Source organism: Centropristis striata, chromosome 7 (genome assembly GCF_030273125.1).
Source record: "Centropristis striata isolate RG_2023a ecotype Rhode Island chromosome 7, C.striata_1.0, whole genome shotgun sequence".
Classification (NCBI taxonomy): Eukaryota; Metazoa; Chordata; class Actinopteri; order Perciformes; family Serranidae; genus Centropristis; species Centropristis striata.
Window position 1 is genome coordinate 19,035,991 of NC_081523.1, and position 18,826 is coordinate 19,054,816.

Genomic DNA, 18,826 nt, shown 5'->3' on the forward strand with positions numbered 1-18,826 from the left:
GTTGCAGTCCTAGTTATTATTATTATGTTGTTGTTGTTGTTGTTGTTGTTGTTGTTGTTGTTGTCGTTGTTGTTGTTGTTGTTGTTGTTGTAGTGGTGGTGGTGGTTATTGTTATTAAAGATTAATAAAAAATCGGCATCATATTTTCCAAAAAAGGGTAATGAATGCCTCATTTGTAATTGCCATATTTCCTACAACATTTGAACGCAACACGTGACTCCCGGCCGGCTTTGGTCACGCGGTCAATGACGTCAGCAGCAGCGTTACCGAGGCAGATGTTGTACAACACATGAAATATTACCGGCAGTCTGTAAGCTCCGGAGCTTCCTTACCAACGTCAAACTGTGAGTGGACCTAAATGAGCCCGGGATCGTCATCTTTTGAGTATTGTTGTCCATCCAAAGCCTTTCGGCGAAACCCGTTTGAGGAACAGGGGTGCCTGTATTGAAGCTAGCGGTAGCTACCTTAGCTAGTGTAGCTGGTGAACTTTTACCTTCGCAGAGTAACCGTCAACTTTATCCAGCAAGCTAATCGGCAGGTGAAGCTATTGGCTACGTTGACGGACTTTGAACTGTCCTAGTGTTAAGATTTCAGTATCGCTAGCTGTCACAGAGTTGCTATCAGTAGTGCTGGCTGAGTAGCCAGAGCCACTTCCTTGTGTCGTTCGAGGTCAGTCTAAGAGAGCCAGCTGTTATCTGGAAGCTAGTCATGAAGAGCCTTCCGTATTTCTGCCGGGGAGAGGTCATCCGAGGATTTGGGAGAGGAAGCAAAGAACTGGGAATTCCCACTGGTGAGTTCATTATTCTGCCATTGGTCTCTATGGGGCTATGAGTGGCTAACGCACAACATAGTTACGTCAATAACGTATCAGAGTAATGTAAGATAGTCTGCAGTTATGACCTTAATGTCCGCTAGCTTTTCTCGTGTCATTCATCATTGTGCCCATTCATAATCAGCGCAGACGTTTCGTTACCGACTCACACTGAACAGCACTAACGACGACACCTGTTTACGCAACAAGCGAGTAACGGATCTCTGTGTGACTGCGGTGGTTGTGAGTTGAGTAACGGCAGCGGAGGCTGACAGATGTTTCCAGAACCCTAGTGTGACGCCATGTCTTAATTAAAGTCAACCGTCGAAAATATCGTCACCCTGTTAAAATAATCGGCCAACTCATTATTTTCAAGTTTTGCAGGAAACACAAAAAACTTCACCAAAAGTGTAACATATGACATTTATTGATCATTTCACTCAAAAAGGATGTAACAAAGGATGGATATAGGCATAGTAATAACCCTGTGTGTAAATTATGTAACTTAAGAAAAATAAATGACTTAATGTTACTTCAAAGTGTCATTAATGTTAATGACACATCCCATGTCATGTTTATGACATGCTCATGTCACTCTAATGTAGACACCTTCGAAATAAAGTGTTACCATATCTTGCTTAAGTCACAAAGGCATGTTCAAAAAATTGCCTAAGTCACATTTTATTTTGACTTAGGCATAATAAATCCGCTTAAGTCACACACTTGACATAGGCAATTATTTTAAAGGGGTAAAATCACATAATCTGATCAACTGAGGATGTAGCCGAGTTTACCAAAGGTGGCCGGCGTCATGAGGAGATGATTTGGGGAAAAAAACCAACCAATTTTAACAAAAAATGACTTAGGCGATTATTTAAACAGTGTGACGATATGTGAACGAATGTAGAATAAGTAAATCACGTGACGTTTTCAGGTTAAAAATACAGTCCATCAAATCTGTTGATAAGAAAACTTGAAACTTGTGATGAAACCTTGTCATCCCGTCGTTGTTATAATCTTTGTTACTGTTGAGAAATGCATTGAGGAAACCTTTAAAGTTAAATTATCTGACTCCAACAGTAAATCCTCTCAGCTATTTATCTGCGCAGATCGTTTGATGGGGAGTGATGAGCAGGAGACGTCCAAGTTCTCAGTTTAACATAATTTTATTACAATATGTCAAGAAATTTGCAGTTACAGAGTCTCTGGGTTCAAACAACACTTCCCTGATTTACATGATTAAGGCGGATCAGTTCATGAAGTCTGGACCCCCCTTCTGTCCCTTGAACCCTCTTTTATATCCCAACAGAGGTTTTACTAATAATGTAGGTAAATTGATCTCTTCCAGAAGGTGCGTCCCTCTCGAACCGTTGATTCGTCAGTTTTAATCATTATCAGGACAGGTCATGTCACCAAGCCAAGAACACAGTTATCTTTCTGCTGCAGCACACCCAGTCCGTGACCTGACCTGGAACAACTTTTGAGACATTACCTCCTGCCTTGTTATGACTTGCAGAGATAATAGTGGAGACACAGATTTTGCAATGTCCACATAAGATATAAAACGTAAAATATATATTTTTTATGATTATAGAATTTTACTCTAAATAGGACACAGAAAGTTTAGGCAGATAAAATAAATGTATCTCGAGTAATCATAGTTTTAAAACAATATTAGCACATGATCATTGTATCAAAAGCATCTTACATGATTAATCTATAAATGCATAGAGAGAGCGCACACACACAGTTAATGAATTACGCAGGCACAGATAGTGACCTAGTCGATCAGATAGTGACCCCCATGCACAGAGACAGAATAACAGATTATTTCTAACATTACCCTGACATTTACCCTCAGAGATAAACTAGTGCACTGTCTTCTGTTAAGATGTATTTAAAGGGGTTGTTCCAGAAAGTTGTCAATCCATATGGTAAATGAGGTGCCCTGGTTTCTTGAGTTACAGATTCATGATTTTCTGGAAAGAAGCCATGCTACTGTGATTTTTAAATGTGTTTATTTAGTTTCTGGCGTTTTGAACAGCACAAGCACAGTGCCATCTTGTTTTATTATATTCAAGAGAAGACAGGAATCTCTGCAGCTAATATTTTCTACTCACACCAAGATAATCCGGAGTAGAACTGATAAAAGAAAAGATATGTATTTTTGATTTTGGGGTGGACTGTCCTTGGCTGAATCTGTTCCACAGCACATGGTTTGAGGGCCTTTGTGATCCCCTGTCTCTCCCCTGCCCTTCTATCACTCGCAGTCTCTTTCAAATAAATTGGTTATGCTGCAAAGTAGTCTTAAAGTGAAACATGTTGAGTTACCACCACGCCCTATGTGTATTTGCTGTAAATCCTGTGGGGGGATGATGAAGATTTTAAAATTTAAGAGGTTTCTTGATCAAACAACTGGGGACATATCATTGCACTGAATAGAGGCAGATGTCAACTTTTACAGAAGAGGTTTGTGTTAGAGGATGATACTGAATCAGAGTGGAAGAATGACTCCTTAATGCCTTTACTAAAGGGCAAAAAAACCAAACAACAAAAGCAGATGGCCAGGGGTCCCCACACTTATTAGGGCCAACTCCTTGATCCCTTTTTGTAACACTTTTGTTATATTACTTTTATATCTAAAAACTGACTATTGCCCATCCTGTGGGAATCTCACAGGAATAACAAAATAATGTGGAAAAAAAGCCTCTTTCTAGAATAATTTCTTGCCTTGGTTATCTTTACCAGGTGAAAAGTTTCTCTACATAGAGTTATTTGGTTTCAAAATGTCTTAATTTGCTTCGATGTGAAATTGAGCAAGACACTAACTTTCAGTGGTTCAACTCACATGCTCACCTTTTTCTTCCTTCTTCTGACATTTCCTCCCTTTCTCTCTCCCATCTCCAGCCAACTTCCCTGACTCAGTGGTGGATAATCTTCCAGCAGATATTGGCACAGGGATCTACTATGGCTGGGCCTGTGTTGGTAATGGTGATGTCTACAAGATGGTGATGAGCATTGGCTGGAACCCTTACTATAAAAATACCAAGAAATCTATGGTCAGTACAAAAAAGCAGAAAAATGTACTGTCATATATATTTTTATAAGTAGTATTGCATACTTTATATACACTCCATACTCATACTTAGCAATTTTGTTTTTGCCAATATTTAATTTTATGAATTTGTGATGCAGAAGTGGGGCTGACTGCAAGTCATCCTAATGCATTTTGGTTTTATAACACAGCAAATTAAATGCAGCACACTACATGTAGTGCTCTTATAAATACTTCTTTTTATTATTTCTTTTTCAGGAAACCCATGTGATTCACACATTCAAAGAGGACTTTTATGGGGAAATTCTCAGTGTTGTCATGGTGGGCTACATCCGTCCAGAGAGAAGCTACAGCTCACTTGGTACAACACCCCTTTTCTCCTCATTTTTGTATGCCTGCAGTCAAATGTTTAAGATTTCCCATGCCTCCAGATTTGATCTTACAATGTTCCTCTCTACACACTGTGATTACTCACTGTTTACACGTATTATTATTCTCTTTATACCTGACTTCTTTATGCGAGTCTAAATTACTCTTGTCACTTCTTTTCAGAAGCGCTCATTTCAGCCATAAACAACGACATTGAGGAGGCAAAGTTCAAGCTGGAGCTCCCAGAGCATCTCAAACTGAGAGAAGACAACTTCTTCACCAGCATTCCCAGCTCGTCATCAGCCCTGACCCCCTCCACCGCCACCACATCACAGACTATTATGAATGGGCACTGACCGCTGGCCGTGACTGTAGCACTTTGTGCACACACTCCGGCACACACAACAGAAAAACAGCGGTTTCTGTATGCACGCACATGTGCATGTACTCTAAAAATGCAAAGCCTCATTCTCACATCTATTAGCTGTCATCATGGCTGCACTTAGACATATTCAAACAACCATTCATTTTTCATGTGTCTCAACTGTTAAATTTCCTGTATGAGCTTCTTGCAGACAGCCATTAACTGAATAGATGTTTATTTCTATATATCCACACCAGATTGCCTCATCTAACAGCATAATTATTTATGAAGCTCTTGGTCTTGTTGGTCCTGATGTATCTTTTATGTGAGAAGGTACCTAAAAATACAAGTTTTGTGATGAAGTATGACCACAAAATACACATGACTCAGTACAACTTGTGTATATATAATGAAAGACACCAAAGGACCGTGGACTAAACTCTGTGAACACTATCTTGCCAAGGTCAAAAATACAATACTTATGTGCTTTTCTATTGACATTTGTTTCTGTGTCAGATGGTTAGAAAGTCTGGGCATTATTATCTGTAGCAAAAACATTGGTCGCACTGTTATTTTCTTTAAACAATGTGGCTAAATGCAAGGCAACTGTGTGAGGACAAGGAGATTAAATTATGAAATTATATAAATGTAATGGTATTAAAGTATCCTTGCATTCTCCTCTCATTTTCCTCTTGAAGAATGCCTTTCCCTTTAAGTGTGACACAGGCCCTCTAATGTTTATCACTGCCCTTAAAAATAATGACCCTATTACATTCAACTAGAGACTGAATTTATTTTTATGCGTTCTGCAGAAACTGGAGTAGAGTGGTTATTTTAATGATCTGTCTAAAAAAACATTTATTTTAGTGATAGGCTTTTAAAAATAATTTCAACATATACACCTTCTGGATTTGAGTGGTACTCCTGTAACTAAATGTTTTTTGCCATTATTGGGCGATAGATAAATATAGATGATCCAAGAAACACTTAAGACTAAATAAGCAAGCACATTCTTATGCACATTGGTTACGTTTTGTCTTTTCATCCTAGGTTGTCTGATGCTCAGACCTACAGTCTGCTGGTCTCTGGAGTTGTTACTGATAGTGAAACATTGATAGGTGATATGGGAAGTATAAGGTCCACAGCTCCTGTACTTTGAACAGTATAACTTGTAACAATAAGTACAAGAATAATCATGTGGAAAAACTACAATACACATAATATTAATGATATCTATATATATTGCAGTTTGTTTTTTGTTTCATGGGGTCTTTGGACATTTGATCAAAAATGTTAGCTCTTTATAGTGTCCATAGGTCTTTGTGTGTGTGCCTGCACCTCTTTAGCTATAACAAAGTAAAACAACTCAAAAACTTACAACTGCAGCTGTGTAAAGGTCTTTAAATCCCTGTAAATAATTGTTTTAAATGAATGATATATGAGTCTAGCGATTTTGGATTTTAAGTCTGTATAGTATTTTAGTTTATTAAAGTTTTATTAAGAGAGTAAAATGTATAACTGCAATTTAAGAATGTTGACATTTATCATGCACCAGTACCTATGTTCATCCCCCTAGAAGGGCTTAGCTCCAGGTATCAGTCTATTCTCAGTCTGTTTCCTTCTTTAATGACAATGAAATGATGAGAGAATCAAAACAGAAGTAACTTCACTACAGTGAATTGTATTCTGTGACAACTTCACTGCTGTTTAAAGCTTTCCTTTCATGTTGAATTCTACATTATCCGTTCTATTCATCCTTTAAAGCATTTAATGTACAGAAGAAATGTCAGGATGGGTCAAATGTTTTAAAGGCTCATTTGTTGCAATAATTTATTTTAGTTTACACAGGGACCAGGGTTACTGCATGTAAAGTTAAAGGTTCAACACCCTTTTTATGTTTTCATTCTTGTGTTATCTGTAATTTAATCAAATAAATAGTTTGATCAAAATACATGTATTAATCAATTCTGTTAATTAATACAATGCAACGGAAATATGGTTCATTCTAATTTTGTCAACCATAAAAACAAGATCTTAAAAAAATTTTTTACATGGCAGGCCTTTTCTCATTTCATCATCATGGCTGCTTTCATGTTTAGTGTTTTTATCAGATTGAAAAATGTCAGATTTTGTCAGAAGACACAAACTCAACTCAAGAGAAACAGACCAGAGATTCACATAGTAGTAGTAGTAGTAGTAGTAGTAGTAGTAGTAGTAGTAGTAGTAGTAGTAGTAGTAAGTAGCTCAACAGTTTGGCTGTCAGCGCCCCCTGGTGGATATTTTGAGTTATCTACTGACCACCTGGGAGTATACACACCTGTGGTTTAGACTCATCTACTTCAGCATGTATGTGAACAAATAACGCACTCAGATGTTAGTGTTGCATTAATGTCTTGACAGTACTGACCGTCCACTGATCGGAAGGTCGGCGGTTCGATCCCTGATCTTTACAGCCTAAATGTCGAAGTATCCTTGGGCAACTGAACCCCAAATTGTTCCGCTGCGTTCATCGGTATGTGAATGACTTTCCAATGGTGGCACCGTTTAGGGTATCCTCTGCCACCAGTATGAATGTGATAGTGAATGGGCGAATGAGCGCAGTCTGTTGTGTAAAGCGCTTTGAGTGGTCGAAAAGCGCTACATAAGTGCAGGTCCATTTACCACAAGCTCCTGTTGTTCCATCACTTCAGACTTCACTGAGCAGCATAAGAGTCACATATTTTGAGTTTATCTGATATTTTGTGACCTTGAGCTCTCAAGTCAATCAGCCTTTATTGTCATTATATACAGGTGCATCTCAATAAATTAAAATATCATAGAAAAGTTTATTTATCTCAGCAATTCAATTCAAAAAGTGAATTTATTTAATTTCTTCTAATTATAATGATTATGGCTTACATTTATTGAAGACCTAAAATTCAGTGTCTCAAAAATGTAATATTACAAAAGACCAATTTTAAAAAGTATATTTAATATGGAAATGTTGGCCTCTATATGTACTCAGTACTTGGTTGGGGCTATTTGACTTGAACTACTGGAAATGGACTTTTCCATGATATCCTAATTTATTGAGATGCACCTGTAGTCAACTATACAACAAAATTGGGAAGTCAAAAATTGTGGTTGTTACTTACAGCTGTAACTTTATTGTTTATTTTGTGAAGTTTAAAAGAATTGACAGTAGCACCTATGTCTTAATTGAGCTGAGTATTTTGATGTTTAATGAAGATTCTATGTTGAATAATGTGGAAGGAGGTGAGGGCGAAAAAAAGGGTTTAAAATGGTTTGATGCTTGGCATGATGAAAAGTCGCTCTGACAAGGAAAACAAATATTTTATTGGAAAGATAGAAAACAGAAAGCACAATCAGAAGGTGTAACTATGAATCTGTGAGAAATAATTTCCACAACATATTTAGACTACAATTATACATAAGGAAGAGCTACTCCCTCCAGTCAGGTTGTTTACGCTTTTTTTTTTCATCCGTACGAGTAGCTCTCATCATCATACTCTAACTCAATCTCATCATCATCCAGGAGTCCGTACTTGAACTTCTTATACACCGTCCCATCTTGTGACATGTACACGATGTCATCATCTTCATTGTCGTCCTCATCATCCTCACATTCAACAATTCGGTCGCTGAAATCCCCAAAGGAAGAGCTGGTGGGTTGTGTGGCAACACCTCCATTGGCGTCCAGCTTCGCATAGCCTCCTGCTTTGGTTGCCAATGCAAGTGATTTAGATCTGGCACTGAGGAAGAGGAAGATCCCTCCGCCCACAGAGAGGATAATAAAAACACAGGTAGTGACAAAGCCTTTGGCCGTGCCTCCTTGAGCCTCTAATTCCTCAGATTCCCTCATCACAAAGTTGACACCCAGGATGCATTCCTCTGAGGAGAAGGAGATGGAGCACACCATTAGGCTATAACAAAAAAATGTCAACTGCGTAACATTTTGTATTATAATGCACAATTCTTTCTGATGCACTATATCACACAATTCTTTCTGATGCACTATATCAACAGTCATAAAACAATATAGATGTAACTTCATATTTATACGTTTAAGTAAGTAGTATAAACAAGTGATAATACTCTTCCTCAAATGTAATTCCATTTTTAACGATAAAGTGATAATATACAAAATGAAAACTACTTTGTTAAAACAAGTGCGACTGAACTTTATCATAAAAAAGTAGTGCTTACATTGTACTTTGGGAACATATAACATGGCTTGAGGGAAGTATGTTCAGGTCAAAATGCTCAAGTCCAAGTGAAGTCCAAGTCGAGTTCCAAGTGTTTTTTTTTTATTTTGTCAAGTCGAGTCCATAGTCATCAAATTGGTGACTCAATTCTGACCATGTCATGAGACCTGAGTCCACACCTCTAGACTTTATTGGTGGTCAAAAAAGTCAAATTCATATTCATACATTTAAAATAAGTAAAATGTGTCTGTTCTGGGAAATAAATCATAACATATAAAACCTATACAACCTATATAACCCTAGATTTTGTCAAGCTTTACTTCCACAGTGAGTTGGAAATTTTTGTTTTGAATTCTCTGCATTGTGTCACATGTTAGTGTCTTACGTAATAACCACTTATATGTATGAGTGTTTTACAAGGCCCTTTTTCAATGAAATGCCTCTTGTCTGTGATGGCTGGAGGCAAGCAAAGCTTGGAACATTTCTTGAAATAGGTTCATCATTCTAAAACACTGGAAAGCTCTGTTTGGCAGGAAGACGAAACTCATGTCTATCCACCGGGAAACCTATCAATTAGATAAATTATACAGGGCAACCACAGCACATTTAAGATGCCCTGAAAGAATGTGAGAACAACTCACACAACGCACATTAACACAATTTTCCAAGAGCAAGTATCAATATTGAAGCTGTTGGTTGTGTTGGAAGTCTGAAGCCACACTGTGTGGGTTACCTTGTGAGGCCTTGCAGTCACAGCACTCCCTGGGTATTGGTTTATCATCATGGCGCATCTCATTTCCACAGCAGGACAAGCAGCGGCCATCATCAGACAGGACATCCCCTGGGTGGCACAGTGTGCAGTGCAACATGCTGGGACCATGGCAGTCAAAGCAGGACGGGTCACATGCTTTGCAGTCAACCTTATCAATCTCAGACTCAGAGCCCTAAAGCAACAAAGTAATCTGTTACCAACAGAAACAATCCCATGACTTACAAAGCAGCCCTGCCAAAATGCAGCTATAGCTCTAATATGTTATTCATTTTGTATAAGGGAAATGTAAAAAGTAAGTTGAATACAAACAAAAACACTGTAACACACAAGCTCTCTGTCACCTGTGCAGCAGCATAGTGGCCTACAAGACAGTGATTTACACAGATGCTTCCCATTAACTTGAAGCCTTCATAACAGGACTGACAGCCCAGAGCGCCCATATCTGGAAGAAGAGAGACACAGAGAGAGATACCACACAATGGGAAGTTGTTTCAAATGTCCTCACATGGCTGAACTGGAGTTTCCAGATTAAAAGTATATCGAAAGGAGCAGCATGAGAATGTCATGCCTGGGGGGAACTGTGATACATAAGACAGTTATTGCATCTCAATACATGAGAATATCATGGAAAAGTCCATTTCCAGTAGATCAAGTCAAATAGCCCAAACAAGTATTGAGTGCATATAGGTGGACATATTTTTCAGATATTAAACATTTTTTGAGACACTGAATTTTAGGCCTTCATTAAATGTAAGCCATAATCATTATAATTAGAATAAATTAAATAAATGAAGACATGAAATGTTTCATTCCGTGTGTAATGGATCTATATAATGTGTTATTTTCATCTTTTGAATTTAATTACTATCATAAAAAAACTTTTCTAGGATATTCTAATTTATTGACATGCACATGTATATCAAAGTCCTGTGAGGCATGTTATACACTCATGTGAGAGTATAACTAAGCAGGCACCCTTTACCTTTGCAGGTTTTGCAGGTGGGGTGACACTTGTGACAGGTCTTGGCCCGGCTGGCTTGGTAGTAGTTTGGTGGGCAGCTCTTCAGGCACTGTCCCCACTGCCTCAGATAGACATAGTCCTCCCGACAGTTCAGACAGTTTCTGTTTCCACGACCCCAGCACTGGCTACAAGAGGGGTCACATCGCTCGCAGGCCATGGTGGTGGTGTTGCCAAAGTGACTTGAAAGGAGAGAGGATATCTGTATGATTTTCTTTGATTAAAAAAACCGAGATGAGACTTTGTATGTCTGTGTGTTCCTCTCACCTCTCTGAACACGTTTCAACGCAGCTGCTTCCCTGCTTGAAGAATCCAGACCTACAGTTGACACACTGCACACTGTGACGGCCGACACAGGACTTACAGCTGAAGTGACAGCGCTCACACACACGTTCGTCCTTGTCCTCAGCGTAGTAACCTGCAGGGCACTCCTGCACACATGTGTAGTCTGATGGACACAAGGTTACAATTTTAAATGTAAAAATGTACTTTTGTTGTTTAAGAAGCAGTTATTATTGCAATGACTTACTCAATAGGAAGAGTGGCTTGTTACAGCTGAGGCAGTGGTCTTTGCCCGGCCCAGAACAGTGATGACAGAGTTTGTGACACTTTTGGCAATCCCCATTAAGGTCCATGTATGAGCCCAGAGAGCACTCTCTGAACCACACACAGTGCCCGCTGGCATCTTTACGCCTGTTGGTATCGCAGCTGACGCAGGATGAGGGCTCATGGCCTGAGCAGGTCAGGCATGATTTGTCACAATCTGGGAAAATTAAAATAATAAGACACAGTCAACTATGAAATCCTGTCATGATGGAGTTTTTTTTAAATCTTATTTTGCATGATTAACCTATTAAAACACACCTTGCTGCTGGCAAGATAGTGTTTGAACTGATGTAGTGTATGGTGTATTTCAGCCTTATGCTAAACAAGCACATTTTCAAAAACTAGTTTAAATGAAGCCTCATATATGCATTTTATTTTATTGTATTGTTTAACATATACAATGTCACCCATAAAGTTGAAATGAAACATTTTTTTTTACCTCTTTCCATAAAACGATTGTGACAATGTGATTTATTATTGACAGATAAAGTGTATATCTTCTCAAAACTGTATCTAATAATCTCTTCCAAACTTATCACAATGAAAATGAAACCACAATTAACAGAGGATTGTGTCTGAACACAAAATTATTCCAACTTTATGGGCGACCGTGTAATTAAAAGATCTGCAATATAAACTACATCACTTCAAACATGGCTCAAACCCCAACCTTAATCTGTCAGTGTGCAGGTGGGTCTTAAGAGGTTAAAATCACCTTCCACCTCTCCTACCTCTGCATTCATTGGTATTTGAATCATAGTATGTGTTGGCAGGGCACTCAGCCTGACACTCTCCATTGTAACGGACAGCTTTCGGGTTGCGACACGCATCACAGTCATCAAAGCCCGGTCCATCACAAGAGGCACAATCATTATGGCAACGCACACACTCCTCTTGCTTCTCATTAGCAAAGTATCCAACAGGACAATCATCCACACACTTATCCACGTGGAGAAAGTAGTACTGGGCACACTCTAGGAGAGAGAGAGAGAGAGAGAGAGAGAGAGAGAGAGAGAGAGAGAGAGAGATCCTTTTTATTTTTGTTTCAGTCTAAATGTATTCATTTATTCATTCCAATCACACGAGCCGTTGTGATTTCTAAAATGAAAGCAAGTTTTTCTTTTATCTGCTTCAAAAAAGCTAGCCCTCACTTTCTATTTCTTACACTGGCTTGTTCTTTTCATACACTTTTCACTTGTATAACAAGATGCAGTCATGAATAAAAAGCTTGATCATGTTTAACCTTGATGATAAACGATCACTAGCATAATCAAAGAAAACTTGTACATTTAGAAAAAGCATTGTCATTTAATTTCCTTAAGAACTGTCATAGCTTCTAGCAGTTAAGTACCTCGATGAAGTGTAAATCGTGAAGTATCAGTCATAAAGATGTACAACATGTCCGTCTAAAGTGGATAGATTTTAATATACTACTCAAAGTATGTAAAGTATGTATTCCTCCATGTTTTGTCATGTGATTTTTCTCTAGTCCCCACTTCTGTAACCATTCCAACTCTTACATTTAGGCATCATGTCTGAACTATTTGCAGTCCGGTGAGTAGAGAAGGAGCTGCCAGCATTTCCTCCTAATCCTCCTCTACTCAGCCATTTTAACACTAAACTAAGTAAGCCTTCAAAACACCGCCCTAAATACTCCTCTCCACATCTTCCACCCCACATACTTACTCTTACACAGGCCATCTTGATTGCATTCTGCACAGTGAGCTGGACAGCGACGGCATTCTGTCTTAGTAGCGTAATAGCCGTCCAGACAGTGAGATCTGCAGGAGTGGTCAAGCAGCAAATACTGTTTCTCACAGCTCAGACAGTAAGAGGAATTTCCCTGGCAGGATGTACACTCTAGTGCACACGGCTGGCACACACCATCTTGAGGAAACCCTCTGAGAAAAAGAGGCAGAGAATGAGGTGTCATTGATGTAGTAAGTTTAAGTGCAAGTCAAGAAATGTGAAAACAAAAGAAGCACCTCTGACATTCGATCACACACACTCCATTGTGGAGGTAAAGACCGCTCCGACAGCGCTGGCAATGCTGGATGTCCTGGCACGTGACACACCCTGTAGAGCACTCTTCACACTTGCTGGACGCCTTGTTGGCAAACGTACCAGATGGACAACGAGACAGGCAAGTCTGTTGAGCTGTCAGAAATTGACCTGAAGACAAAGAGACAAATCATACCACTGATAAAAGAAAAAGAATACAGGGCACAAAGCTTGACATTGGTCAACAGCATGTTTAAATTTAAGGATCATCCTTTTTCACACTGCCTGCTGAAGAAGATGGTTTGCCTAAAACATCTCAGACAAGTCCACCAAATGTTTTAGTTCCAGATGTTCAGTCTAATGACAGCCAATGTTTACCGGAGTTGCAGCTGATGCAGTCATCCTTCCCTGAATCAGAACAAGTCTTGCAGGAGGAGTGGCACAGCTCACATTCGCCCCCACCTGATGGTACACAGCAAACAGAAACCAGGACAAAATATGTCAACATGGTCCACCCATCAGATGAAAAATAGATAAGAATGTGTAATTAAGTAACAAAAGGTAGCTAAATATATTTTGATATATTATTAAATTTTACAGTTAGTATTTGACAGCAGTCATGGCAGTTTAAATTGCGTTTGATGTTTAAATGGGAAAAGGTGTAAAAAGTCAGCATCACATTCTACAAAAATAAGAAGAGAGAAGTGACAATATTTGAGAAAAAATTAACATTTGCCATACTGTTTCTGAAGCGAGTCTCAGGGCAGAGAGCATGCTGTTTGCTGTTTAGTAAACACTCCCCGTTCTTCAGAGTGAATCCATCCTCGCAGGAGTCACAGTCGTCATACTGTGGCCCTCCGCAGGTACGACAGGCGCGGTGACAAGGCTCGCAGTCCTGGTTCCCCTCATCAACAAAGAAACCTTCCTTACAGTGGTCCACACAGCTGCCATCTGGACACACACATACACATTTTAGCTTTAGCTTTTAGCTTCCTCTGAATAACATTAAAGCTGTGACTCTTTTCATGAAATAAATAGTTTATAATTTTTGACACATTACATTTTCCCAATATTACAGAATACTGACATTCATCATTTACTTAGGGCCCGAGCAGGCAACAACCTGTTTTTGTGTCTTTTTGTTCTACACCTAGGGATTGTAAACCTACGCCCAGAGGGGAGGAGCTGAAACTCTGTGTGCAATGGATGGGAACTGTAATTTAAAATTGAACCAGTAATGCGCTGTAATTGTTTTGTGTACAAGGTCTCCATGTTGAGCTGTGGCTCACCAATCAGTCTGCTAGACCACTTTACTGTTTGGTTGAGTGAGTTTTTATTTTTCAATGAGAGGTTGCCATCGGGGGCCAGTCTATACCACCTCTATGAATTTCATTGCCTTAAGTGTTATAGTGTGGCCACGGTACCAAATATGAAATTAGACTGCCACCACAGGGCCACCTAGGGGCTGATCAATAAAACCTTAAAGGGTTATCCTCAGGAGGACATTGACAATAATTGTACCAAGTTTTGTATAATAATGCACAAACTATCCCTTTAATCAGGGTCTGAAGGAGGACTCTTAACTGATATGTATAAGTTAGAAGAGGCAGGTAGCAATGGTGGAAAGTAACTATGTACATTTACTGAAGAACTGGACTTAAAGTAAAATTTTGAGGTACTTTTATGTACATTTTATGTAACTTTATACTTCTACTGCACTACATTTTGAGACATATATTGTACTTTTTACTCCTCTACATTTAGCTGACAGCTTTAGTTTCTTTTCAGGTCAAGATTGAAAATGAAAAACATGATACATTTAAAATTATTAGCCATTTTTATAAATTAAACCACTTAAAAGTTTATTAGGTAGTTAAAATGAGGGGAGTGAAGTCATTTCACAGTGTGGTATTAGTACTTTTACTGAAGTAAAGGATCTGAATACTTCTTCCACCACTGTCCTTTTTACTTTTTATTTTTCTTTAATTTTTTTGACTTTTTTTTTTTTTTTTTTTTAACTTTTTTTTTACTTTTTAAAGTTAAAGTGACTTGTGCTTTTTATTATTTTATCTCTTTTTTATCCTGCTGTATCTTCCCTGTTTTAATTGACTGTTTTTACTGTTTTCAATTGTGTCTTGCTGTTTTTAATGTGTATGTAAAGCACTTTGAATTACCTTGTGTTGAATTGTGCTATACAAATAAACTTGCCTTGCCTTGCCTAAACTACCTTAAAAAACTTTTAAGTGGTTTAATTTATAAAAATGGGTAATCATTTTAAATGTATCATGTTTTTCATTTTAAGTCTTGGCCTGAAAAGTAAAGTAAGTAGTAAAGCGTGTACTGCGAGGGCCCGTTCAATACTGCTTGCAGTCCTAGTTTTTAAATGTGTTGTGACTCTTTGATATGTCTTTTATACTGTCTCTCATGTTCTTTTTTCATATTTAGTAATGGTATTGTAAATTTTTGATATTAACCTTTTGTGTTATTGTTTATATGGTAATTGTATTTTAATTTGATTTTTTTGTCATCTTTTTCTTTTTTGTTTACGTTTTTTAAATTATTTTTACTTAAATAATTTTTATTTATTCGTAATTTTATTTTATTTCTTATCTCATTATATCATATATATATATTTTTTTTTACCTTTTTTTTTTTACATAATATTTATTTTCCTCATGACTATCTCTCTATCAGTCTATGTACAGTGGCTTGCAAAAGTATTCATACCCCTTGGACATTTCACCCTTTTGTTACACATGAAATCATGGTCAATATGGCAATACTATTTTGTAAAAAACTGTTTTCACTTTGATATTAAAGAGGGTTTTTTTGCAAATTCTTTTTAAAAGGGCCAAATTAGATTGACCATGATTTCATGTGTAAAAGCAACAAAAGGGTGAAACATCCAAGGGGGATGGATACTTTTGCAAGGCACTGTATAGAGGTATTAACCTTGACAGAAAATGGCTATAAAATCTTAGAAACTGAACTTCTGATCCTCATATGGCATGAAAATCTCCACAAGCAAAATTGTGGGGAAAATCAAAATTAGATGTAGATCACAGTTTCCCCACAAATGCCTCAAGCTGATATTCACATCAAAACCCCTAATTATAAATAATTAAAATGTTACCAAAGACGTAGAATCCCTCTTCACACCAGTAGCACTGGGCCTGGTCACAGTTAACACACTTCTCGTCTTCACATGGGGAACACACCATGGTCTCTTCCAGACTGTAGGTCCGGTCTGGACAGGACTGGTGACAGTCTGTGCCTAACCTGACAGAAAGACAGACAGAAAGATGGATCGTATAAATAGAAGGAAATACATGAGAATATGGGGGTGTAATTCAATCACACTCTCACCCAAAGAGACTTACTGGTAGTAACCCTCTTCACATTTAAGGCAAGCAGTTTTCTGCTCCTGATCTGCTGCATCCTCTGTGGTGAAGAGCAGAAATCAAACAAATGATTAACAGATCGAGAAAATTGTGATTTCGTGAATTAGCTCTGTTTAAATCATATTTAAATACGGTGCAGTAGTTTTACCCATCCTCCGACTTACATTCATCATATTTAGATGGAAAGAAGGCTAAATAGTTTACTTAGCTTGACTTGTGAATAGTGTTTATGGTGCGTTGTTTGTCCCCCATTAATAGAAAATCCCTTAATTCTATTTATCCATTTTCCCTAAAGCTTCTGAGGTCTCTGAGCCAGTTTCCTTTCCTCATGCATCCTTAAAGAGATTCACATCTCTTTAAAGATAGTGACCAAGTGTGATTTTTAGTGTTTGGAGGTGGGAGCTTGTGACATACAATCATTAACAGCATGCTGCCTCGGTGAGATGTCAGAGTGGGCTTAACATGGTCTTATACAGTTTCTCATTGTAAGTAGCGGGAAAAGTAACTATAAGGGAGACTGAATTTATCTTTTGGCTGTTGGCTAAAAGAGGCAGGATGGTTTGACCAGGATTAAAACTATGATTATTATAAAACTGCACGTGTATCGTGGTATCTGCACCCTCTTGGTGTGCCTGAAAATGAAGATTTAACCTTTTTATTAAAATAATATAACTGTGATTTTAACTGTAAGTGTGTGTCTGTTTATGTAATTCAAATGTGATAATGTGGAAAATCCCTTCATCTCATCTACTGCACCAAAGAGCAGCACTGTAATTCTTTTAAACACAGTTTCCTCTCACACCAGCAGGAGGCACTCTGACAACACACAATAAATGTGTCCAGTCCGCTGTAGAATTGAGTAGTACCCACAGGTCAATCATCCGCTGAGTGTGATTTAGAAAGAGCAAATAAGTCACACAGAAGCCTTCAAACAAATGTAAAAGTCAAAGAGCCTCTACAGGATTTCAGTTCAAATCTACGTCTGTTAGTTTCTCTCATCTACGAGAAGTCATATGCTGCTGCTAAGTTCTACCGTGTAGCGTGTGTGTGTGTGTGTATGTGCATGTGTGTGTTGCACTGCAGGTGTTCTTTTGCTGAACAACACAAAAACAAGCATAATATGAATGACGGGTTATGTAAAAAACTAGCGTATATGCTTTTAATGTGTGTGTTTTTTGTTTTTTTGTTTGTATTGTTATTTGAGACCGGGGAACCAATGCAGGAGATATTAATAAGTAAGTTCAGGTATATGTGTGTGTGTGTGTGTGTGTGTGTGTGTGTGTGTGAGAGAGAGAGAGAGAGAGAGAGAGAGACAGAGAGAGAGAGAGAGAGTTGTTTTGGTAAACACACCAAAGGAGAAAGTTCATTTCCCCTCCAAACTAATTAATTCCTGCTGTCAATCAAAACCATCCAACTGGTAACTGAGGGAGTGCCATGCTGTCATCCCTTAGTCCAACGATGTCAAAACATCCCCAAGGAAAGAGGGAGCGACAAGAGGGGGGTGGGCAAGAGGAAGAGAAAGCAAGGATCAGGGACAGGAAGCAGTCAGAGAGAGGGTAAAGAAGAGATAGAAGGAGGGAGAGAAAGAGATGGAAATAACTTCTAAAAAAGCCCCTTCTGCAGACGTTCCCTAGGGACATTCATCCTCTCCAGAAAAGCCTCCGTCGACCCCCACACCCCATTCCTCTCTCAGTCTCCTCACAGCACCCACAACTTAACACTGCACTGGTTTGCACTTCAATGCCGTCGACAAGCCACTACCTGTGAAAGCAATTACTCATACAGAGAGAGACTGGGAGAAGGGAAAGGTGGGAGGGACAGAGGAGCCGGAAATCATGCCTCCAGGCTGTGTCTATGTGAAGACAGAAAATAGCTCCCGCATAAATATTAACTATGAAAGCCAGGGGAGGGGGGATTTCAACAGAATTTAAACTGGCATACGCATCCTGAAGTATGCACTTGTGGAATGTGCAAGCACCCATTCACACACATTTACAGTCTACATGCACTCACGAGCCACATATCACACCAACACTTACACATGATATACATGCACATGCGCACGTTAAAGTGATTAGCACTAAGAGGTGATAAAAAGTCAGGAGTGGGGACAGATCACTGCAAATTATCACTTCAGTTTGAGAAAGTGACACAGTGTGTTTATTAATAAGTGTTTGAAAAGCGGAATGCTGATAGAGGAAAAACAGAGCAGATGTGTGAATTT

At 38.6% G+C, this 18,826-nt stretch overlaps 2 protein-coding genes across 2 annotated transcripts in view; one reads left to right on the forward strand and one right to left on the reverse strand.

Annotated features, from left to right (window-relative positions):
- Window positions 1-237: 237 nt before the first annotated feature.
- On the forward strand, window positions 238-5,277 carry rfk (riboflavin kinase). Its single transcript, XM_059337877.1, has 4 exons — window positions 238-790; window positions 3,719-3,870; window positions 4,125-4,227; window positions 4,419-5,277. The coding sequence occupies exons 1-4, from the start codon at window positions 709-711 to the stop codon at window positions 4,589-4,591; spliced, it is 510 nt and encodes a 169-aa protein (XP_059193860.1). The 5' UTR covers window positions 238-708; the 3' UTR covers window positions 4,592-5,277.
- Window positions 5,278-8,049: 2,772 nt separating this feature from the next.
- The window catches only part of pcsk5b (proprotein convertase subtilisin/kexin type 5b), a 91,498-nt gene continuing 80,721 nt past the window's right edge, over window positions 8,050-18,826 (reverse strand). The window contains exons 25-37 of the mRNA XM_059336993.1: window positions 16,582-16,642; window positions 16,335-16,480; window positions 13,943-14,152; window positions 13,580-13,663; window positions 13,186-13,372; window positions 12,887-13,101; window positions 11,932-12,174; window positions 11,124-11,357; window positions 10,862-11,042; window positions 10,559-10,776; window positions 9,918-10,018; window positions 9,538-9,748; window positions 8,050-8,490 (exon numbers count right to left, since the gene is read on the reverse strand). Of these exons, the coding sequence (XP_059192976.1) occupies window positions 8,078-8,490; window positions 9,538-9,748; window positions 9,918-10,018; window positions 10,559-10,776; window positions 10,862-11,042; window positions 11,124-11,357; window positions 11,932-12,174; window positions 12,887-13,101; window positions 13,186-13,372; window positions 13,580-13,663; window positions 13,943-14,152; window positions 16,335-16,480; window positions 16,582-16,642 (2,504 nt within the window). The 3' untranslated portion in view covers window positions 8,050-8,077. The remainder of the gene's footprint in view (window positions 8,491-9,537; window positions 9,749-9,917; window positions 10,019-10,558; window positions 10,777-10,861; window positions 11,043-11,123; window positions 11,358-11,931; window positions 12,175-12,886; window positions 13,102-13,185; window positions 13,373-13,579; window positions 13,664-13,942; window positions 14,153-16,334; window positions 16,481-16,581; window positions 16,643-18,826) is intronic.

Bases quoted from the DNA above. Each gene is read 5' to 3' on its own strand.
- rfk (XM_059337877.1), top strand. From the start codon at position 709: ATGAAGAGCCTTCCGTATTTCTGCCGGGGAGAGGTCATCCGAGGATTT. The intron at 791-3,718 runs GTGAGTTCATTA...TCCCATCTCCAG, and splicing joins AGAACTGGGAATTCCCACTG to CCAACTTCCCTGACTCAGTG. The intron at 4,228-4,418 runs GTACAACACCCC...ACTTCTTTTCAG, and splicing joins GAGAAGCTACAGCTCACTTG to AAGCGCTCATTTCAGCCATA.